This window comes from Bos grunniens, chromosome 3 (genome assembly GCF_055505025.1).
Source record: "Bos grunniens cultivar Pamir isolate PY7600 chromosome 3, Bosgru_T2T1.0, whole genome shotgun sequence".
Taxonomy (NCBI): Eukaryota; Metazoa; Chordata; class Mammalia; order Artiodactyla; family Bovidae; genus Bos; species Bos grunniens.
This window is the reverse complement of record NC_141167.1, coordinates 22,180,054-22,204,508: the sequence shown is the minus strand read 5'-3', so window position 1 is coordinate 22,204,508 and position 24,455 is coordinate 22,180,054. Positions and strand designations below refer to the sequence as shown.

Genomic DNA, 24,455 nt, shown 5'->3' with positions numbered 1-24,455 from the left:
AATCAGTATCACTGGGCCAAAATCAAGATATTGGCAGGGCCATATGCTCTGTGGAATCTCTAGGGTGAATTCATTCCCTTCCCAGCACCACCCCCATAGCTGCTCCTAATGTACCAGTTGTAGGCATATTTTGAGTCTGAAGCTCAGTCTGACCTTAGGATGGAGTACAGAGCTAATTTGTTATTGGTAGAATAAATCACATCCTAAATTTTATATTAATTAATGGATGTGGTATGGGTAGAAGAATTCAATGTGTTAATATTATGACAAGCAATGAACTGATGCAATGGTAAATATTAATACAGAGGAAGCTCATGGGTATAATAATTATTTAATAATTTTATAGCCTCATCAATTAGTATTGGTATTCCATAGAAGACAATACACTAGATCCTTTGTGAAGTTCTGCACACCCTAAACCTTGTGTACCATGAATGTTAGGAGTCTATGGTAATTAGACAGGAATAGCAGTCACAGGGCTTCCCAGGTGGTGCAGTGGTAAAGAATCCGCCTCCCAGTGCAGGAGACGGCAGGAGACAGGTTTGATCCATGGGTTGGGAAGATCCCTGAAGGAGGAGATGGCAACCCACTCCAGTATTCTTGCCTGGAAAATCCCATGGACAGAGGAGCCTGGAGGGCTATAGTCCATGGGGTTGCAAAGAGGTGGTCACGACTGAGTGACTTGGCACACTGGAGCACGCAGACAGCTAATAACATGTCATTACTAATGAACATATTGTTAAGAGGAATTGCCCCTCTGAATAGAAAGGTTTAAGTGATATACAATTACCAGGCTTTGCTACCCTAACAAATTCATTTTGGAGTATAGCTAATGTATTGTTTCTATTAATATGATTTCACCTATTTAATAAAAAACTTTCAAAAGATAGGCCTTACTTCTGTTGCCCTTTTTAAATATAGAAGCCTGTCAGGAATGGTATGTCTGTTAGTGCTAGATTTCCAATATTTAGCAAACATATAGGCAGAGTTTTAAATGATCATCCTATTTTTTGCAGATCTTTCTCATCATTTAAATTACGAATAATGCATACAAAGCATAATTTAATCCACTGGAGTGGGTCGCCATTTCTTCCTCCAAGGATCTTCTCAACCCAGGGATTGAGCCAGAATCTACTGCACCTCCTACACCTTAGGATTTACTTATTTTATAACCGACAGTTTGAACCTTTTGACTCAACCGATTTTGCCTAACTCCCATTCCCACCTCTGGCAACCTCCAGTTTTTTCTCTGTAAGTCCAGTTGTTTTACTTTATTTTGGATTAGACATTTAAGTGAGATGATGTCTTACTTGGTCTGACTTATTTTTGTTAGCATAATGCCCTCAGGTTTCATCCATGTCACAAATAGCCAGATTTCCAATCTCTTTTATGTCTGAATAACATTTCAGTTATACATATATATATATGTATGTATATACATATAGTCACTTCAGTCACGTTTGACTCCTTGTGACACTATAGATGGTAGCCTACTAGGCTCCTTTGTCAATGGGGATTTTCTAGGCAAGAATACTGGAGTGTGTTTCCATGCCCTCCTCTGGGGGATCTTCCCAACTCAGGGATCGAACCCATGTCTCCTGTGGCTCCTGAATTACAGGCAGATTCTTTACTGCTGAGACACTAGGGAAGCCACACCCCCTCTTTATATATATATATATATATATATATATATATATATATATATATATATAAAACGTCTTTTATCCATTTATAAACATTTTCTGTATTCATCCATCCATCCATTAATACTTGATTGTTTCTGAAACTTGATCGTTATAAATAACATACTGTTTTCCATAGTGGTTTCAACAAGTTACATTGCCACACATAGTGCACTAGTGTTCCCTTCTCTCAATATCCTTGCTAACACATTTCTTGTCTTTTTGGTAATAAGTATTTTAACAATTTGAGGCAATCATTCATTGTGGTTTGACTTGCATTTCCCTGATGATGACTGATATTGAGCACCTTTTCATGTGTCTGTGAGCCATTTATGTTTTCTTTTGAAAAATGCCTATCCAGGTCCTCTACCAATTTCTAATCAGATATATAATTCTGCTATTAATTTTATGAATTCTTTATCCATTTTGTATACCAACCCTTTATCAGATTTATGAATTGCAAATATTTTCCCCATCTGGTAGGCTGCCTCTTCATTTTGTTGATCACTTTCTTTGCTGTGCAGAAGCTTTTCAGTTTGACTTATATGTTATATCCCACTTGGTTATTTTGCTTTTGGTGTCAAATCCAAAAAATCATTTCCAAGACCAGTGTTAAGGAGGTTATCACCTATGTTTTCTTCTAAGGAGTTTTAGGATCTTTTGAGCTTATGTTCACGTCTCTAATCTATTTTCAGTTAAGTGTAAGATAGTGGTTCCATATCATTATTTTGCATGTTATGGTCCAGTTTTCCCAACACCACTTATTAAAGAGATTGTCTTTTTCCCATCGTATATTCTTGACTCCTTTGTCATGAATTAATCAACCTTATACATGTGGGTTTATTCCTGGCCTCTCTGTTCTATGTCAATGGTCTATGTGTCCATTTCTATGACAATACTGTATTGTTTTGATTACTACAGCTTTGTATTCTGGGCTGAAGTCTGGGAGCATGATACCTCCAGATTTGTTCATTTTCTCAAGATTGCTTTGGGTATGTGGGGACTTTCATGCTTCCACCTTTTAAATTATTATTGAATTCAGTTTGCTAATATTTTGTTGAAGATGCTTGTGTCTATGTCCATCAGATATTGGCCTGAAAGTTTCTTTTCTTGAGATATCCTTATTTGGTTTTGTTACCAGGGTAATACTGGCCTCATACAAAGGGTTTGGAAGTGTTCTCACCTATTCTATTTTGAGAAGAGTTTCAAAAGGATCGGTATGAATTCTTCTTCAAAGGTTTGGTAGAACTCACCAGTGAAGCTGTCTGGTCCTAGACAATTTGTTTATCGAAGGTTTTTGATTACTGATTCAATCTCCTTACTACTAATCAGTAAGTTTAGATTTTCTCTTTTCTTCATGTTTCAGACTTGGTAGGTTGAACAATTTTAGAAATTTATCAATTTCCTCTAGGTCATCAAATTTGTTGGCATGTAATTGTTCATAGTATTCTCTTATGTAGCTTGTATTTCTGTAGTATCGTTCTAACATCTTTTTTTTTTTTGGAGAGTCTAGCTAAATTTTCTCAGAAGAAAGCAACAAGTTTTAAGATATAATTTTTTTTGTTGTTTAAGAACAGATTGCAACAAACCGTATTAAAGGTTCCAAGGAGTGTAAAATCCTTAATTAAATAACTGTTTTCTTTCATAGTATAAAAGGGAATTACTAGAACTACTCCTGCTACAAGTGTAGTACTTCAGTGAAGTAGGACTGAAACTGGTGTTGGATCCTCCAGGGTTGATGGAAAGTGAAGGGTGTCGTCCAAGGTGAGCACATTTTCTGGTCGCAGCTCAAAATAAACCTATTAGTAGGAAAATACCATAATTAATATCAAGGATAAAACTTTGTTGAAATTCTCAAGTATCTGAATGGAGAAGTAATTATGTATTGATATTGGAAAACCAATCATTCCAATGTGATCATAGGGCTTCCCTGATGCCTCAGACAGTGAAGATTTATCTGCAATGCAGGAGACCCAGATTTGATCTTTGGGTCAGGAAGATCATCTGGAGGAGGGCATAGCAACCCACTCCAGCATTCTTACCTGGAAATTTCTATGGACAGAGAGGCCTAGTGGCTACAGTCCATGAGGTCACAAAGACCCAGAAAAGCCTTGCATGCCTAAGCGGTCATTGCAATGTGATTATAAAAATGTGCTTAGAGGTTGTTATTTAGCCTCAGTCACAACCAGCAGGTAGGTAGCAGGGGAAGAACAGGGGACTGAGAGGGGCCAAATGGCTAGGTGCTTAGAGTAAAGCAGAAACATCACTTTGCCAACAAAGGTCCGTCTAGTCAAGGCTATGGTTTTTCCTGTGGTCACGTATGGATGTGAGAGTTGGACTGTGAAGAAGGCTGAGCACCGAAGAATTGATGCTTTTGAACTGTGGTGTTGGAGAAGAGTCTTGAGAGTCCCTTGGACTGCAAGGAGATCCAACCAGTCCATTCTGAAGGAGATCAGCCCTGGCATTTCTTTGGAAGGAATGATGCTAAAGCTGAAACTCCAGTACTTTGACCACCTCATGTGAAGAGTTGACTCATTGGAAAAGACTCTGATGCTGGGAGGGATTGGGGGCAGGAGGAGAAGGGGATGACAGAGGATGAGATGGCTGGATGGCATCACTGACTCGATGGACATGAGTTTGGGTAAACTCCGGGAGTTGGTGATGGACAGGGAGGCCTGGCGTGCTGCGATTCATGGGGTCTCAAAGAGTCGGACACGACTGAGTGACTGAACTGAACCAAACTGATTGATGGTCAGCAAGCCCACAGGACAAAGTCTTGTTGTGTAACAATCACATGGTTCCTGGGGAAAAGCCAGCTAACCTCTCAGGTCTTAGCCCCTCACCCAGTCCTGGGAGCTCACTCCTCTTCAGGCCCTGTGCTGACAACCTCGGGTCTGTCAGACACCCCTTCCTTAGGGAAATCTCAGGCTGTCCTGACAGCCCGGCCCTTTGAAGACAACAGCTGTTCCTTCCTGAGTCTCCCTGTTCTCCAGGCTGAGCACCTTCAGCTGTTCTCACAGGCATCTGGATGCTTCCCTGCCCATTCTTCAATCCCACCGTCCCTGCCTGGACCTGAGCTTGCCTTGGACACAGACATCAGTCTGATGGGCCAGCCCTGTGGGTCCACTGTGTGTGGAGACAACAGACAGGAATCTAAGATGGTGTCATGTCAAGGAAAAGAAGCTCACCTGCTGTGTGGGGCGTTTTGTCAGGTAGAGCAGGCCAACTGGCTTGATTTTGTGGAACACAGGACTTTGCTTAAAACTGACATTCCCAGACAGAATGACCAGCCTCAAGGATGGCGTCTAGCAAAGGGTGTTGATATTTGACTTGTGCCCTTAAACTGGGTCTGGTTATCTCTGGGTGTTCTTCCCTCATACAGTGTGCTGTGAGTTTCCTGGGGCTGAGGTATCATCCCCTCCCTGTACCCTTGAACTCAGCACAGAGACTGACCTGGAGGGATGCTCAGCCCAGGTGTGTGGAGAGAGAGAGGAAGAGAGAAATGAGCCGCTTGCAGGCTGGGGAAGCGCAGCATCGACCCCCTGAAGGAGGCAGCACTCAGCCCTGTGGCGGGTCGGGGCTGGGGGGTAGAGGGGGGGAGGGCACACTGTGGGGCAGGTCTTTTCAAGAGAAGGAGTCTCAGTCATTATCAGCAGAGTGGAGGCAAGACGGGGACTGTTAGAATCAGCCACAGGGAGATGCCAAATCCCAGTTTGTTCACAGAAGTTGTTGTATTAGATTTCCAGAGTATTTTGATTTTGAGAAACTGTGGTCTTTTCTTGGTGCAACTGTCACATTTCTGAACTAAGGGTTGACACATGAAACCACTAAAACACTTCCATTGCTGTTCCCATTTCACTGTTTGCCATTACATAATATTTAGACTCTGTAAGTAGATAATTTCTCCTTTGTCAATTGTACTATTCATGGGGCTTCCATAATGGCTCAGATGGTGAAGAATCTGCCTGCAATGCAGGAGACCTGGGTCTGATCCCTAAAATGGGAGGATCCCCAGAAGAAAGGAATAGCTACCACTCCCTTATACTTTGGATATATTGGAGAATTGCAATACTTACGAGAATTCCAGGGATACAGGAGCCTGGCAGGCTGCAGTCCATGAAGTGGCAAAGAGTAGGACACAACTGAGCAACTAACACACACACACACACACGGTGCTTAATCATCTCTCAATTTCTGCTGGTCTAGTATAGCAATTGCAACCAAATATTTCTAGCTGTTATAATACACAGATTTTTTCAATACTTCTGTTATTGGCACAGTTAGGAATTAGAATGCCAATTTAATTGGGTAGAACAAAGGACATGACCAGGAAGAAGAATTTGCAGGCATCTGGCTTTCTTGGGCACCAAGCAATCAGAAAAAATGTCCAGGACCTCTGGGTCCTCCAGAGGAGATCCAAGAAAACTAGGTAACATAGCTGGAATTTTAAGAAGCTCCTAAAGGTCAGTCCATGCACTGGATGAGAAGAACAGGACAGAATAAATAATGGTCATGACTTTGGAGCACAGAGCTGCCCTCAGAATGCACTCAAGCAGAACATGTCTCAGTTCAGGGCAGGATTGTCAGCCCCCACTAGAACAGGAGCTCCATGAAGGCAAGGATTCTGTTGCTCACTGCTGAATCTCTAGCTCCTAGGATGGCAATTGATCCAAAGCATGTACTCAAGATATAGGTATCAAATAAATGAATAACTCAGCTCCTCTACCCACCCAGTCTTTCATGTACTTGACATTCACTATGGTGGAAACATTATGGGATGTCTGCCCAGCTCACTTGCTCCGAGATCTCTTCCCTCAAGAGGGTGGGCCTTTGGAAGGCCTTCACCCCAGCCACAGTTGATTGTAACAGGTGGACACCTTGGCCATGATATAAGAATCAGAGTCTTAGAATAGTATTCAACAGGTCCCCTCAGGCTTAAGGGTGGCAGAATGGGGAAACGTGCCAACCCCAGAAAGGTAGACATTCTCTCCTCCACCGCCCAGACCCACCTGTGCAAGGATAGGAACTGTTTCTGTTGATTCATGACTGTATCATCAACTCCTAGAACAGTGTCTGTTCAAAGTAGAGCCTCCGTAGACACTTGCAGAGGGATGACTGCGTGGATGTACAGAGAGAAAGAATGGGAGACACAGTCCTGGCAGCCCTCCAGTCCCTGATTCTTCCCTTCCACACCCTGGCTGCCTCTCCCCTTGTGCTCTATGAGATGCCCCTAAGCCCCAGCTTTATTTTTGTGCTTCCTTCTTTCCTACATTAGCTCTGATTCTATCTGACACTTGCAAACAGAATTTTGTATTAAACTCACTCATCACTCCTATATGTACTCATTTCTTCTTCATGAACTTATTGCTTCTTTGAAAACTGAGGCTTAATCCCTATGAACATGCTCTACACTCACTCTAAAAACAGATATGAAAGGTAAGCCTATGAACACAATGCTAAGCAATTAGAATATTGAATGGAAACGTGATAAGAGAGGCACCCAGGGAGTCTTGGGAATCCTGGGAAGGGACACCTTGGGGTCAGCAGCTTTGGGTTTAAATGATCTCACCTGGGTATATATCCTTTACATGGGTTTCCTCATTCTTCAGTGAAACATGATTGAGTAATAATCTCCCCTCATACAGGTTTGCCTTGAGTTTTACATAAGCCTATGAAAATGTTTTGTACTCCATGGAGTTAATCCCTGAACATTTATCAAGCATTCACTGTGTTTAAAGTTCTAATGGCAGTTCTGAGTGAGAAACAAACAAGGAAACTAAATCAGATCTTAGGAAACTAAATTAGAAACAAAAAGGAAACTAAATTAGATCTAAATCAGATCTGCAGGCCAAGTTCTGGAGAGATATTAGAAGTCTGGATCAGAGTCTGACTCAGCAGTTCTAGTCTTTGATCTCTGTGGATACCTTCAGAACCATCCCACCATGCCTGTGCAAACATTCAGCCTTACCTCAAGCACTTGACCTTAAAACAGAGTTGCTGCTGTTTTTTATTTTTTGCTCTTTTTATAGATCCAAAGGATAGAAACAGCAACAACTTCTGAAAAGGACAGAGAAATTCCCATGTATTCCTGTTCAGTTTCTGTGGGTGAGCAATTTAGCCCTGTGACTCTGACCCTGACAACATGAAGGTGGTCCTGTGAAGGACAGGTGGAGTGAAACCCACATGCCAGCAGGAGCAAATCTTCCCTCTTGGGTACATGCCCTGGGTCTGGGAAATTCCTACAGAGACTGGCCCTTCAGCATCAGTATGTGACTCTCTACCAGCCATCCTTGAAGCCTGAGAGAGTCAGGGATGGGAAGCAAGTTTGTGGTGACTGAGACAGATTGATAGCTGAGAGTCATCAGGAAGGGAAGGCAGTTCATTGTATTATTCTTATTAAAAATAGTCATGATAGTAGCAACAACCCTCTGAAGTATTTTCTAGGATCTAAAGAAGAAGAGATAACAAGCACTCTTAGTAACACGAACTCTTCTTATTAAGTGCCAGATGAGTTCCCCCACCTGCCACAAATAGTGAAAGCCTGCATGTAGCAACGAGGATCCAGCACAACCAAACATAATAAAATAAATAAATAATTTTTAATTTTAAAAAATGGCCCTGTATGCTGCCCAATATTATTCTTCATATACTAGAAAGGAGGAGATTGTTTCATGCCTATCACGATGGATAAAACTTCTGAGATGATCGGTTTTCTTACTTTTTTCTGAACAATGAATAATTAATAACAACTACCAAAGGGAAGAGATTATTAAATGTTTTCAGAGTGTGACTATATTTCAAATATATACGAGTTTTTATAACTTATTGTTAAAACCTTTTATTGCCATGTCATTGATTTACCCTGTTCTGCAGTGTTAGGTGTACAGCACAGGGATTCAGATCCTTTTCCCTATAGGTTACTACAAAATATTGAGTGTAGTTCCTCATTTTTTACTGTAGGTCCTTGTCTCTCCTACTCTTTTTTACCCTTTATCTGAAACTGTCACATCTTAATGGAACAGCCATTTTGGAAATTCACTTTCCAGAAATGTACTGGCCATGCTGAATTTTCTCGTGCCATATGGCCTTCTGACAATCTTGGTTCCTCCTATATAGTCCCCAGTCACCTCTCTGGTCCAGTCTCCCCAACACACACCCATCTGTGGCCTAGGAAATGGTTCTCTCCTGTTGGAGGGGCAGATGTGGTTCCAGTACCAGTGGATGCTGACCCCAGCCTTCTACCATGACATCCTGAAGCCCTCCATGGGGCACACGGCCTACTCTGTCAACTGATGGTGGTGAGTCTACCTCTGTTTCATCTGCTCATTCTCACACCAGGCTCAACCCACAGTTCACTCTCAAGCAGATATATCTATCAAACATCCATCAGACACAGCCCCCTAGAATAATATGCTCAATCCCAGAGACAGGCACATTAGACACTATAGTGCATAAACACATTGTCAAGTGCTGAAACTCCCTTCTACAGCCAAGCCTGTTCCCTCTTTCAGAAACATGGACATATTATTACCCATCTTATGTGGCACACACCTCAACATACGTGTGCTACTGCCACATGGAGATAAGAATTTGGGGCTATGGTGGGGCTGCATCTGGGCCCCCAGAGTCCTCATCCCTAGCTAGGAACCACTGTTCTGGGACAGATGCAGTGATCAAGGAGAGGAAGGCTCACCTGCAGAAGGAGGGACAGCTAGAGAAGGAGAAGACTAGGAGGAATGTGAACTTCCTGGATGTCTTCCTCTTTGCCAGAGTGAGTGTGGGCAGGAGAGGCCTGAGCCTTTGGGCAGAAGCACACAGGAAGGGATACGTGCACTCTGGCCCTGCCTCCGTAGATGGAGAATAGGAGCAGTTTGTCTTACGAGAATCTGTGGAAGTTTCAGTTGCCTTGGATAAATGAAAATGATTCATGTTGTCAAGCAGGGTATTTCAAGGCTATTTATACTAGAGAATTAAACCTGATTCTGAACAATATCACACTGTTATATAAGACATCACAGGGATATGCTATTCAAGAAAGCTTTTTTCTTATTTTTAAATCAGTTTGTTTGTTTGTTCTTTAACATTTTGTATTTTTTACTAAAATGAAAGTCGCTCAGTAGGGTACAACTCTTTGCAACCCTATGGACTGTAACGTGCCAGGCTCCTCTGTCTGTGGAATTCTGCAGGCAAGAATACTGGAATGGGTAGCCATTGCTTTCTCCAGGGCATCTTCCTGACCAAGGATCAACCTGGGTCTCCTGCATTGCAGGCAGATTCTTTACCCTCTGTGCCACCAGCCCAATTTTTATTGGGGTACAGTCAATTATCAATGTGTGATAGTTTCAGGAGAACTCTGAAGGGACTCAGTCATCAGGAAGCTTTTAAAAATATTTACTTTTCTGTTTTATTTCAAACTGTCTAAAGGTTTCAAAAATGTAAGCATATGATAGTTTCCAGTATCCTAGAGAAACTCAAACTCCCATATCAGGTTACAAACATTATCTTCTCTTTATAATACTTACATTTTGTAACAAAAGAGAGATTGGTTTAAGAAAAACAAAAAAAAAGAACAGCAAATCTGGAGGCCCAGGTCTGAGCTCTGCCTTCACCTTCACCCTCCCCCAGGTGGGCGGGGACATCCTCCCAGATCAGGCTGGCTGCTCAGGGGAGGTCAGCCACAGTCAGGGACAGTCAGCGATCCAGAAGCCACTGCACCATGAGTGTCTCTGCACTGAGCCCCTCCAGAGCCCTGGGCGGTGTCTCCGGGCTCCTGCAGGTGGTCTCCCTGCTCGGCCTGGTTCTGCTTCTGATCAAGGCGGCACAGCTCTACCTGCGCAGACAGTGGCTGCTCAAAGCCCTTCATCACTTCCCATCTCCTCCTTCCCACTGGTTCTATGGACACAAGCAGGAGGTAGGATGGAGCTGGATGGGGGAGTGGGAGGGTCGGGAGGGCCGGAGATCTAGAGCATGGTCACACTCAGCAAGTTCATACCTGGCCCTGTGTTTTCCTGAGAGCACAGATGTCCAGTCTGATGGATCAGCCCCGTGGGTTCACTGTGTGTGGAGACAACAGACAGGAATCTAAGAATGTGTCAAGTCACAGGAAAAGAGGCTTACCTGCGGGGTTGGGTTATGTCAGGTGTGGAGACAGAGCGGCTTGGTTCATTCAGACTAAGGGATTTTCTAGTCCGGTAAGGTCAGTGCCAGAAACCCACACCAGAGGCCACACACAGGAGTGAAGTTCCCATGATGGGGCCAGGTGAGGAGAACTGCCTGTTTGGTGTCGTCTTTCTGAACTATGAGCTCTTGGAACTGAGCCTGTAATCCTCCTCACCCTCAGTGCCCAAAACAGAGCCTGCACAGAGCGGTGTCAGTCCATTGTGTGGAGGGACAGGCAGGAGGGAAAGGAGCAGCTTGCAGGCTGGGAGGGGCAGCACCAGCCCACCCAGCACCGGCACCAAAGCCTGGGGGTGGGGGAGCTCAGAGCAAAGTCAGGGGCCACATGGAAATGGGTCACCAAGGGTCTGTGGCTTAAACAAATTTTAGGAGATAATCACAGGTTGCAGAGAGCTGAGGTCTCTCTCAGCAGCACGATTAGAGCAGAGTGGAGCCAAAGACAAGAACTAGAAGCAGCCCAAGCCCCATGCAGGCTGGCCCAGTACCTCTCTCCCCTCTCCTTCCTAATCTCCTGCACCCCAGGTCACTCAAGGTCCTTCCCCCCTGCCTGTGCATTCCAGCCTCTGGGACTCAGCTCCCATGTGCCCTCTCCCCGGAATGATCTCATCCCTCCAATGAGTGTCTCACAAGTCCCATGCCCAAGTCATTTTCATCCTGAATCTCCCAGGAGTGGAGAGGACACTCTTTTTCCCTTGGATGTCCTTCCCTCAAGTCAGTGCTAACTAGATGCAGCTATTTCTCTCTGCAGATCATAGCAATGAGCTTCTTCTGGGAAACCTTGCCTCTGGTTCATGTTTCTATCCTGAAAGCATCTTGGTAAATTAGGAGCCAAAGAAAAAGCAAGTGCAGGAAGACTTCCTAACATCCAGGTCTGAGTTAGGCCCCCTTCCCCAAAGCTTCCTCATAGGCTTTGTCTTCTGTCCATCACACATTCATGATGCCTTCCGCTTATGGCCACTTGCTCTCTCAGTCTATTTCACGAGCCTTCAGGCCACAAACAGACAAGCATCTTGAGCCGCTGCCTAATTTAGTGCCTTCAATCTGTGTCTGGCACAGAGTTGCTGCTCAGTAAACACAAGCTCAGTGAAGGAACGTGACCCAGAGTAGCCAATTTGCCTCAGAGCTGGTGAGTCTTGATGGTAGAAAGATGCTGGTAGAGGTCAGATACCAAAGTGTAGAGGGTTTGATCTGAGTTACACAGAAGCCATTGAAATAAAGATGATGTGACTATTTGGAACTTGCCTGGGATCAACTGTTGACCAGAAATCCAGAGGTAACAAAACAAACTGAGTCTCCAAAGTAGAGGAGAGGCAGTTGCTCTGTGGTAAAGATGACAGGCCACCAGGTAGAGGGAAGAACTTGAGCAAAGACACGGAAGATGAGCAGGTGGACCCAGTGCAGGAAGCGCTGGCAGCAGCATCCTGGGGGCAGAGCAATGGGTCCTGTGGAATCGCCAGCCTGTCAGGGCAAGAAGAGAGAGGGCAAATTCAGAAAGGAAAGGCCTTTGTGGTCCACACTCAGGGGTGTACAAAGATTCCACCACAAGACGGGAAGTGCACAAAAGTTTCTGACAATTAGTCAACGAAAATGAGATCAAAACTCCACATATCAAAATCTTATTTCAATACCATTCTCATATGTGTACATGCCAAATCTGACCTACAACTGTGCACACACTCAAGATGGAAAATTATATCACACACAATGTAATATTTAATTTTTTTCACTTAGCCAAACACATTCCAAACATTCTTTCATACCCATATACATTAAATGTATGCTGGGATAACATCAAACATATATATGATCAGGATGGCAAATGAAACTAATGTATACATTAAATTCTTAAAATATTTATCTCTTCTATAAATAAACCAAATAATATGAAAACTTGCTTACTTTCTCCAGGGGATCTTCCCAACACAGGCATTGACCCAGGTCTCCCACTTTGTAGATAAATTCATAATACCTGAGGTGCCAGGGAAGCCTACAAAGTGATACAAATTATCATAAATTGCTCAAGTAGTTTTCTGACTGTGTGCAAATTATTTCCAAATGTTTCACAAGCCATGGAGTTACCTAAGATTCTGTAGGCAGTTTGTAGTGTTGGCCCATAACTCTACTTGACATGGGACAGAATCCGATCTTAGGAGAATGGTGGACAGCCTGCAAGGTTGGATGAGATTCCAGGTCAGAAGAAATCGTTCTAAACTCTTAGTTCTGCTGATGGCTGCAGAGTGACCACCTGGTGCCCTTGCAGGCCTTCACCTCCACTCCTGCTCTGGAACTAAAAGAAAGAAGTCACTGACTTGTCTTTCCCTTGGTGACAGTACCAAGAGGAGGGCGAGCTGCCACACCTACTGAAAAGGGTAGAGAAATACCCAAGGGCCTGTGTTCGCTGGATGTGGGGCACGAGGGCCTTGTTATTGGTCTACGACCCTGACTACATGAAGATGGTCCTGGGGAGATCAGGTGAGAGGGAAACCCTCAGCCGGAGACAATCTTCCATTTGAGTACATGCCCCTGGGTGTGAAATTCCAGAAGACACAGGCACGTCAGATGCCAAGGCCTGAATTCCTCCAAACACCCTCCCAACCAAAGCCAGATAGGACTACATTATTTACTATTATTAAATGCCTTGCTCCTGGTGGGGCTGGATTCTCTTTTACGTCTCTTTTCTTTTTACAAACAAATTGAGATGATCCCAGACCTGGAGCCAATTCCTTGTCCACACTGTCCTAGGTTGGGCACCTTTCACTGTTGCCTGTCCTAGGTCTTTTTTTTTTTTTTTATTAAATTTATTTATTTTAATTGGAGGTTAATTACTTTATAATATTGTATTGGTTTTGCCATACATCAACATGAATCTGCCACGGGTGTACACGTGCTCCCCATCCTGAACCCCCTCCCACCTCCCTCCCCATACCATCCCTCTGGGTCATCCCAGTGCACCAGCCCCAAGCATCCTGTATCCTGCATCGAACCTGGACTGGCAATTCGTTTCTTATATGATATTATACATGTTTCAATGCCATTCTCCCAAATCATCCCACCCTCTCCCTCTCCCACAGGGTCCAAAAGACTATTCTATACATCTGTGTCTCTTTTGCTGTCTCGCATACAGGGTTATCGTTACCATCTTTCTAAATTCCATATATATGTGTTAGTATACTGTATTGGTGTTTTTCTTTCTGGCTTACTTCACTCTCTATAATAGGCTCCAGTTTCATCCACCTCATTAGAACTGATTCAAATGTATTCTTTTTAATGGCTGAGTAATACTCCATTGTGTATATGTACCACAGCTTTCTTATCCATTCATCTGCTGATGGACAGCTAGGTTGCTTCCATGTCCTGGCTATTATAAACAGCGCTGCGATGAACATTGGGGTACACATGTCTGTTTCAAGTCTGGTTTCCTCGGTGTGTATGCCCAGCAGTGGGATTGCTGGGTCTTGAGATGGCGAGACTACCACTGACTATAGAAAAATCACAGATTCTGTCTCATTCTATGGCACTGAACAGAGTTTATGTTTCAGGGCAATTCACCATCTTAGTCCTGTGGGTGTTCTGCTCTGCAACACTGAGTCTACTTTCCTGGGACCACAGTGACTATCAGGACAGAGAGAATCAGGGATGGGAGGCAAGTGGGTGGTGACTTCAGAGTGAGTGCCATTTGGCAAGCACCAGGAAGGGAAGGGAGCCAAGGTCTAGACCTCAGCTGCTGTAGAGGCTGTCTCCGTGTTTGGTCCCATCCATCTTCCCTCCTTACTTTTCAGACCCAAAGGCTCAAATTATCCACAGATTCATAAAGCCCTGGATTGGTAAGTACATTTAAATAAAACTGCAAGCCACCCACCCGTTAGGTTAACCAAGAGTGGTCGTTTTGCGTAAATGGAGAACAGGTGCCAGGCACCCTCATCTCTGAATCAAACCTCATTTTTCTAAAATAACATCAGTCTTTGTAATGGCGCTGTAGCCCTCCTGAAGCCTAGCTGCTTCTTCATCACTTCTCAGTCTTTTCTAATGTTCCCTGACTTTTTGATAAGTTCTTTTATCACCTGCCCCCTTACAGTTTTTTGACCTCATTGCTGTCATAATCACATGCTATGGACAGACATACTGGAAATTCACATCCCTGAAGTGTACTGGCCTTGCTGACCCTTGCCCATGAGGAGACTTCTCCTGACACCCTTGGTTCCTCCCAAGAGGGCCTTAGCCTCCGCGACACCCATACACACCCATCTGTGGTCCAGGGACAGGTTTGCTGCTATTGGAGGGGCAGACGTGGTTCCAGCACCGGCGGATGCTGACCCCAGCCTTCCACTATGACATCCTGAAGCCCTACGTGGGAATCATGGCTGACTCTGTCCGAGTGATGCTGGTGAGTCCATCACTTGTCACCATACACACTAGAATCCAGGACAGCTGACAAAGTCCACTATCAGACACTTATGTCCCTCAGACACCTATTGAATAGAGCCACCCAGAATGATGCACTCATGACTTAGTAGGAGACAGCACTCATTAAAGCCAGGTGGGTCAGAGGAACATCTAAGCACCAACCTGGATCCATACTTTTCTCCTCACCAAGAGAAATAGGGCCACGGTGTATTCAGGGTCCACTCTTCTCCCATCTCCATGTTTGAACACAGGGGAATAGATCAAGGAGGTCAGCTCACAGTGGCCCTGTCTGGCCTGGGCAATGGCAGCTGTGGAGGCAGAGTGGAAATCCCAGGATGTCACACAGGTGGGCTCTGGCCTGGGTTTCATGGCTTCTGCACATCACTGAGCCACTCATGGGAGGAAATGAGGCCAGGTATACATTCACAGAGCTGGGTCTTCACAAACACCACCTCTGATCCAGACCAGGTAGCACCTGTTCTTAGCTAACATTAGATGAACGAAAGCAATTGAGTAGCTCATGCCCCATTAGAGCCATTTTAGCTTTTCCTTGCCTTGAAATATTTGCTTCCTTGTGTTGGAAATCACCTATCCAGATCTGACATCAGGACACAGAAGTTCTCCCTTTGTCGCCTGAGAAACTATGCTTTCTGCTCTGCCAAAAGTGGTTATTTTCATAAATTATTCCAAATATTCAGAATTACTTAGGATATTAGGGGAGAATATAACTGCATATATAAGAAAGATTCAGAAAAAATAGGCATCACATTACACACGGGTGTTACAGGCCTAAGTTGCTAAAACATGTCTACTTAGAAAATGGAGAAATCTCATCTGAAGATGTAGAGACAGAGAGAAAGCCTGGACCTGGCAGCACAGGTCTTCTAGGGCAGCAGAGCAGGGCCAGTGCCTCCTCCCTCCACAGGACAAGTGGGAGGAGCTCGTCAGCCAGGACTCACATCTGGAGATCTTTGGACATGTCTCCTTGATGACCCTGGACACCATCATGAAGTGTGCCTTCAGCCAACAGGGCAGCGTCCAGACGGACAGGTCAGTGACAGCTCTTCAAGGGCAGGGTCCTGTTTTCCCGAATGGGAAGGACTTACCTGAGAGGCAGTAAGGGCAGTGTGGATGTTTATCAACACAAGAAGTAACATTCTACAGAGAGACATGCACCACGGTCAAATTCCACCCAGACCACCCTTGACTCAGTCAGAGGTCCCTGACTCCTGCTCAGGGAGAAGCCTGGCCTCTCAGGACACCTGTAAAGGACTCCAGGGGGAGGGCTCCAGGGAAATGAGGCAGAAATCACAATGCCTCGGTGTTACCTGAGGAATCTGACCCTCTCCAGGTCAGCGCCTCCCTCGCCTCCAGCCTCTTCTGCATCCTCTCCCTTCAGGAACTCCCAGTCCTACATCCAGGCCATCAAGGACGTCAGTCATCTGATTATTTCCCGACTGCGGAATGCTTTCCACCAGAACGACCTCATCTACAGGCTGACCCCTGAAGGCCACTGGAACCACCGGGCCTGCCAGCTCGCCCATCAACACACAGGTTCCCCTCCTTCCTGGGCTGCTCCCCCACCTTCATCAGGCTCACATGGCCTGGCCTTGACCCCTTAGGCAGATCCCAGACTTCTGCTTCCTCTTCAGGAGCTGGCACAGACCCACCTGCTGCAGGGACTGGGAACCCAGAGGTCAGGGAGTCAGGTGTTGAACAGGGAGTTACAGGAGTCCCCATGTTGGTGATGACTGAGTGAGACCCTATCCAAGCAGCATTCAGCCAGAGGCCCAAGGGCTGTGCTAGTGTTGGGATTCCCGTCTAGAGTAGAATGTGTTGGAACTCTAATTCCTGACATGCTCACCCAGTCCCACACTCACCCTCACCCTCATCCACCTGGCACCAAACTGGGCCTGAGGGGCAAATGGGGTTATGGTGGGTGCAGAATCTGAACTGCCCAGAGTGCTCAGTTCTGGCTGGAAATCACTGCTCTGGGACAGATGCAGTGATCAAGGAGAGGAAGGCTCGTCTGCAGAAGGAGGGAGAGCTGGAGAAGGTGAGGAGCAGGAGGCACTTGGACTTCCTGGACATCCTCCTCTTTGCCAGAGTGAGTGTGGGCAGGAGAGGCCTGAGCCTTTGGGCGGAAGCACACAGGAAGGGCAGACCCTGCACTCTGGTCCTGCCTCCACAGATGGAGAATGGGAGCAGCTTGTCTGACGAGGACCTCCGTGCTGAGGTGGACACGTTCATGTTTGAGGGTCACGACACCACAGCCAGTGGCGTCTCCTGGATCCTCTATGCTCTAGCCTCCCACCCAGAACATCAGCAGAGGTGTCGGGAAGAGATCCAGAGCCTCCTCGCCGATGGTGCTTCCATCACCTGGTGAGCGTCCTGGAGATGGAAGAGCCCTGTCCTACCTGAACTAGAGAGAATCCGTGTTTGTCCAGTCCTGCCTGCCCTCAGATGGGCTTCCTTTCAGGGACCATCTGGACCAGATGCCCTACACGACCATGTGCATCAAGGAGGCCATGAGACTTTATCCACCAGTACCAGTCATCAGCAGAGAGCTGAGCAAGCCCATCACCTTCCCTGATGGACGCTCCTTACCTGCAGGTATGAACTTCACCTCACCACTCAGCTAAGCACTCTGTAGGACCACATGCTAGACCAGTAATCCACCTGTGCATTTCCAGTTCCAGGATGCTCTGGCTCTTGTCTGCCTGAAGATAATATTTATTCTGTAGTTTGAATGAGTTTTAAAAAATGCTTTTCCATAAATCCTAGGATTAATACTACCATATACTCAACAATCCTACTACTAGGAATATACCTTGGGAAAACCAGAATCCAAAAAGCACATGTGCCACAGTGTTCATTGCAGCATCGTTTACAATAGCCAGGTCGTGGAAGCAACCAAGGTGTCCACTGATAGATGAATGGATATGAAGCTGTGGTCCGTATACACAATGGAATATTACTCAGTATAAAATGGAACAAATATGAGTCAGTTGCAGTGAGGTGGAAGAATCTACAGCCTGTTATACAGAGGGAAGCACTCAGAAAGAGAAAAACAAATATTGCATAATAACACACACACGTATATATAGAATCTAGGAAAATAATGCTGATGAATGTATTTGCAGAGCAAGAATGTAGATGCAGACATAGGGAATGGACTTGTGGATGCAGGAGGGGAAGGAGAGGGTAGGATGATTTGAGAAAGTAACATCGATAGATAGACTATCATGTGTAAAATACTAGTATGTATCTAGTGGAAAGCTGCTATATAAAAGGAAAGTAAGAAAGAAATAGAGTGAAGTCCTCAGTCGTGTCCAACTCTTTGCGACCCCATGGACACCAGGCTCCTCCGTCCATGGGATTTTCTAGGCAAGAGTACTTGAGTGGGTTACCATTTCCTTATCCAGGGAACTTCCCGACCCAGGGATCAAACCCAGGTCTCCCACATTGTAGACAGACGCTTTACCGTCTGAGCCACCAGGGAAGTCATATAAAAGGAAAAAAGGAAAGGAAAGGAAAGCGAAGTGGCTCATTGTGTCCGACTCTTTGCAACCCCATGGACTGTAGCCTACCACGTTTCTCCGTCCATGGGATTTTCCAGGCAAGACTACTGGAGTGGGTTGCCATTTCCTTCTCCAGGGGATCTTCCCAACCCAGGGATCAAACCCGGGTCTCCCGCATTGCGGGCAGAAGCTTTACCGTCTGACCCACCAGGGAAGTCCTATAAAAGGAAGCCCAGCCTAATTCTCTGAAATGACCTAGAGGGGTGGAATGGGAAGGGGGAGAGAGGTGCAAGATGGAGGGGATATAGCTGTTGTTTAGTTGCTAAATCATGTCTGGATCTTTTGCAACCCGATAGAGCATAGCCCACCAGGCTCCACTGTCCATGACATTTCTCAGGCAAGAATACTGAAGTGAGTTACCATTTCCTTCTCCATATATATAGATACATAACTGCCTTATTTGCACTGTAGTATGGCAGAAACTAACACACTGTTGAAAAGTAATTAACCTCTACTGAAAGAAAAAATGTTTGACACAAAACTTGAATGCAACAAAGCTCAACAAATAAATGTTGGCCCTTCTGTGCGATCAGAACTAAAATTCTGATTCTTGAATCATGACGGCAGAAGCAGAGGGAGGCATGGTGCTTCCATATGGGGTGTAAATACGGGAGGGAGCTCAAAAGACTCCACTGTCATGGGTCAGAGGCTCTAGTCTCTGAGGTGCCCTCTGCTGGGTGGCAGAGAGCAGGTGATGATGAGGTCTGAGCCCTGCCATGGCTGGAGGCTACCCATTGACTCAGCACCCAGTGGGTCTGAATCCCAGCCCTGTTCCCTCCTAACTGTGGGATCATAGACCCAACCCTTAACCTCTCTGAGGCTCAGGTGCTTCATGGGCTTGTGGGGACAGGAGTGCTTGTGTGAGGATTCAATCCCAGCTTCATGATGGCACTTGATAAATATGAGTTGTCACCTGAGCTGCTCCTAAGTGTAACCTTGCAATTCTTTTAATTCTCAGTCCTGGGCTGTGGTCACCTACCCCTAATCTGTGATCATGTGCTTTGTCATGCCCCGCCCACCTGTCTTGCAAGAGCATCATTTCTTTCAGAGTGACCGGGGGTGCTCCCATGATGGCTCCCAGGACTTTTGTGAAGCCGCTCATCCCCTGCACTATGGGACCATCAGGCTTCTCTCTCTCCTCTGCCCCACAGGAATCTTAGTCTCCCTCTCCATTTATGGGCTTCATCACAACCCGAAGGTGTGGCCGAACCCAGAGGTACGATGGACGTGGGAGGAGGAGATGGGATGCTCTCTCGACACCAAACCCTTCCCCTGCTCCCTCTCTGGGATTCTTATCCCCCAGTGCATTCATGTGAGGGGTTTGACCCCAAATGTCCTGGCCCTGATGCTCTCTCTACAGGTGTTTGACCCAACTCGGTTTGCGCCAGGTTCTACTCGACACAGCCATGCCTTCCTGCCCTTCTCAGGAGGATCCAGGTGAGGCCTCTGTACTGGGGGAGGCAAGTGTCACTGGTTGCTACCCGATGTGTGTGACTGTCTACCTTCATATGAGGAGCATGCAGTTCTGTCCTTGTCTGTTGATGTGCTGAGAAGGAGGCATGGGTCTCCATGTACAAGAAGGTCTTCAGGGCCCTCCACTCTGACACTGACCTCCTACTGTCCACAAGGATTGACCTCATTTCCATGTCAGTGGCCAATCCAAAGTATCAGGGTTTTCCTCACTTTAGGAGTATGACATTTGAGCATTACAGGTCTTCATGAAATTTAAACTACACATGTTTGGTTAGCACAATTTCAGTCACCTTAAAAGATGATTTTCTCTGTTCCCGCCTTTCTAGTCAGCCCACTGTCTTTCTGCTTAATTCACTTGTCACTGTATTCGGCGTGCTTGTCTGGATTGGGAATTCCATGTCCTGAGGCTTCAAGTCATGTATGTGATCAGTTACAGTTGTAGTTTGAAGAAAGTTTCACAGTCATGAGTGTGTTCTCAATTCCTGCAGTATATCCGACATAGATTTGACTGTGTATTAGTATAACTGTGACATATATTTTCTGTTGCCAAAATTATTTATTAAAAAGCAGAGTTTAGACCGTGTGGTCCCAGATTATACAGAGTAATGTTAGTAAGAAAAACTTTAAAGTGGAGGACAATCAAGCCTGCTTTGGGAAGTCTATTGCTGATCCTGCTCGTGATGCCAGTTTCTCACTGTTCATACTGTGCACACTGTTTGCTGAACCCAGGATAGATGTAAAGCGTCAGCTAAGAGGCTGGAGGAGGACTGGAGGAGCCATAGGAACTGCAGACACATTTATTCTCTCCTGGCTGTGTTATGGCCGCCATAACACAGCTCTGTCCTGCCTGACGCAGCCACTGTAGCAGCAGCCATAAAAACCATAACATAGCTAGAACATAACCTCATATAATATAACCATAATGTTGCTCCAACGTGGCCCCAATGCAGCAGTAACCAGGGCTTTCATAGTCAAACTCATAAAGGCATACCACACACCTCCCTCAGAGCTTTTGCAGGTGGAGCTTATATAACAAAAGTAGCCAGAGTCCAAGCCAGTACCATGTGACACACATACGCAGAGCTATACGTGGTCTAGCTGTTCCATAATCATTAGTTACAAACCCTGAGGCGACAGTGAGAGACCGCAGGGAGAGAGCGCCTGACAATGCCATCTTGGCTAATTTGCTCTTTCCCTACATGGGGGAGAGTATTTTGTGTTTCACACGTGCATTTGAAAAATCTATTGCATGTAAAACATAAAGCACCCTTGAAATAGCTGTTAGCCTGATTGATACACTCCTAATGATTGCTGTGAAGATCTTAAAGGGCACAGAACCTCCCCTGAAATAGTAACTACAGTGACTTGTAACTTAGTAGAAACAAGTTTTTTCTGACTGTACAGATCTAGGAAACTTTCAGTTGGTGAATCAACCTTAACAGAAGAGTGTTGAAGTAAACTGTCTTCCTGAATTGATTCTAGGATTTGGTTTATACCAGGGTCCAGTCCTCCTTGTAGACATGGCTGCAGGTCATTCAGTTGCTACTAGAGGGCAGGAGGGACTCAGCAGCTTGATTCCTACTTCAAACTGAATATTTCTTATATTCTCATTCCACTTGAGTTGTTTTCAATTCAATTACTATTGTTTAAATATGAAAGTATGTATTATGCGTGTCTTCGTGTGCCAAGACCTGTGCTAGGAGATGGGAACACAGGGATGATAACGCTATCCTCCCCCAGGGCTCACTGTCAACAACATGTCTCCTCAAGACAGACATCATTCACACATCCACTCTTTCACTCATTCATTCCTTGAGCAGACTGTGGAGGATCCAGGATCCGGCGTTATGCTGGGCACTGGATGTGCTGTGTCCTTGAGTTACACCCATGGTGCCTTGAGGGTCCAGAGTGGGAAGAGGTGCAGCCAGCAGAGGGGGTGAGGGTGGTGGTCACTGGATGGAGCCTTGAGCATGAGGATGGCAGAGGCGAGGGGAGGGGACCTCAACCGTCCCTGAGTCGGGAAGACGAGAGGGACAGATTCAAGATGAGTGAGGAAGAATCCAGAGAGGGCTGTGATGCCGCTGAGGCACTGGGACATGTGCTCCCTGTGATGCGGAACATAGCAGGCCTGGAGCTACTGGGGCTTTAGAGGGAAGGGGAGGAATGGAGGCTGAAAAGGCCAGATGAGGAGCCCAAGTGATTGTTAGGAGGGTCATTTTTGGATTAGAATGGAACATTCCAAAGGTAGATTGACTGAGGGACTGAGGGAGACAGGAAGCAAGACCATTAACTGGGAAGGAATGGGTCCAGTAGGTTCAGGGTCATTAACCCTTGTCCTCTCCAGGAAGCCTCCCTGTTGCCATTCTGATTCCTTGCACAGCCCTGTCTTGTCATCTCTGGGGACTGGGCAGCCTGTCTGTCCACCGTAGGTGGTAAGGTTCTGAGAGGCTGTCTGCCCTGCCCCTACAGTGCCCTGGGCTGACCTGAAACCGGGAATTGCCAGTGGACGAGTGAATAAAGTACTAGTTCACAGTCTTGATCCACTTGACTTGACTCTGTGGTTTAGAGCACTGATGCTCCCCAGGTTTTCCTGCTGAGAGCAGGAGTATGAGTTAGGAGCTAGTCCTTAGAGAGGTGGGCTTTGTCATCTGTCAGGGGGAGAGCTTTGCTGGCAAGTTCAGTGTGTTGAGTAAGGAAGGGATTAGGGCTGGGCCACCTCTAGGAGAGCCCTGATTCCCTGTGCTCAGCAGGGGTTAGAAGCCTCTGCTTACTTCCTTTTTATCTCCGAACGTAGGAACTGCATCGGGAAGCAGTTTGCCATGAATGAGTTGAAGGTGGCCGTGGCCCTGACCTTGCTTCGCTTTGAGCTGTCACCAGATTCCTCCAGGGTCCCTGTGCCCATGCCAGTCATTGTGCTGAGATCCAAAAATGGGATCTACTTGCAGCTCAGGAAGCTCTCTGATCCAGGTGGGGACAAGGACAAGCCCTGAGGGCCCCTGCCCGCCATCCTGTCTTGCTGTCACTCTCCCTGTCCTTGCCCCTTTGCCCACTTCCAGCTTTGATCTGCCCACCTGCCAGCTTGCCTCATCTCCTGCCTGCTGCCCAGCAACTGACTTGCTGCCCTTCTCTCACCTTTCTCCAGGCTCCCTATCTGCTTGTCTCTCCATCTGTCTCTGACCCCCTGTATCTCTCACTGTCTACCGGAATCCTCATCACCCAACACCCTCCTGTCTGTCTGTTCTCTCCTGTGTTTCTCCCCTTCTGCCTGCCTGTCTGTCCCTGTATTTACTTCTGTTTTGATGGTAAAATGAATTGTCTCTGCCTTAGGGACTTAGAACAACACAAAGTTATCCTCTGATGGCTCTGGAGTGAGAATTCTGAAAAGGGTTTCCCTGGACACAACCAAGATGTTGACTCACCCCTCATCCAGGGACCTGGTACAGGATCCTGCTTTTTGCCATTTTTGTATCTAGAGCTGCAATCCTTGCATTCCTTGGCTCCTGGGCCCTCCTCCACATTCAAATCCAGCAGCATCTTCAAATGTCCCTCTGCTTCTGTCTTCATATAACCTTCTCTTTCATCAAGACTTTGTGCTTACCTGGGCAACTCAGATCAAACAGGCTTATTCTGGGTTTCTGGGAACTAGGATAAGAACACCTGGGGAGCCATCACTGGACCTGTTAAATCCTGTGTGATTCCTTCACCCTGGGCCACTGCTCTCTCCTGTGTGAGATGGGTCTACCCCCGTTTCACTCACATGGTTTCCTCTTTCCCCATCCCTGGATAAAGTGTGCAATATCATATGGAATGTGTGCGTCTTGTCTGAAAGGAGTTGGATGAAGCAGAAGAGAGAGAAGGGGAGGGAATAACAGTGGGGAGGAGGAGGGGAGACAGCACCTGCTCTATGGGGCCAAGACCCTAGCAGGGAGAGCATGTCCAGCCCCTCTGCAGCTTCACACTCTGGAGTCAATCAAGCCCCACATCCTGCCTGGCGCCTGAGGCTCCCAATGACAGCTGAGTCAGGAGAAAGGCCTTGTCGCCTAAGGCTCAGAGGGAAGACGCTCACTCCAACACCTGTCAAAGAAGGAGCCTGCCTCTTCTTCTGTGGTAGCTTTCTCACCACATCTGTAGAGGGGCC

The 24,455-nt window shown here is 46.1% G+C and overlaps 1 protein-coding gene across 6 annotated transcripts in view; it reads left to right on the top strand.

Annotated features, from left to right (window-relative positions):
• LOC147375279 (cytochrome P450 4A11-like) overlaps positions 1 to 24,120 on the top strand; it is a 31,197-nt gene extending 7,077 nt beyond the window's left edge. Inside the window, exons 2-15 of one of the 6 annotated variants that reach the window (XM_086387014.1) lie at positions 2,824 to 2,899; positions 3,331 to 3,446; positions 13,190 to 13,331; positions 14,639 to 14,683; positions 15,116 to 15,243; positions 16,189 to 16,313; positions 16,663 to 16,817; positions 17,264 to 17,370; positions 17,455 to 17,645; positions 17,743 to 17,876; positions 19,996 to 20,060; positions 20,205 to 20,281; positions 23,112 to 23,284; positions 23,645 to 24,120. In XM_086387014.1, coding sequence (XP_086243140.1) covers positions 13,262 to 13,331; positions 14,639 to 14,683; positions 15,116 to 15,243; positions 16,189 to 16,313; positions 16,663 to 16,817; positions 17,264 to 17,370; positions 17,455 to 17,645; positions 17,743 to 17,876; positions 19,996 to 20,060; positions 20,205 to 20,281; positions 23,112 to 23,284; positions 23,645 to 23,652 — 1,278 coding nt within the window. In that variant the 5' untranslated portion in view covers positions 2,824 to 2,899; positions 3,331 to 3,446; positions 13,190 to 13,261 and the 3' untranslated portion in view covers positions 23,653 to 24,120. Of the gene's footprint in view, positions 1 to 2,823; positions 3,014 to 3,330; positions 3,447 to 10,359; positions 10,594 to 13,189; positions 13,332 to 14,638; positions 14,684 to 15,115; positions 15,244 to 16,188; positions 16,314 to 16,662; positions 16,818 to 17,263; positions 17,646 to 17,742; positions 17,877 to 19,995; positions 20,061 to 20,204; positions 20,286 to 23,111; positions 23,285 to 23,644 lie in introns of those variants that run through there. The other 5 variants (XM_086386995.1, XM_086387004.1, XM_086386982.1 and 2 more) reach the window with 5 other exon arrangements.
• Positions 24,121 to 24,455: the final 335 nt, after the last annotated feature.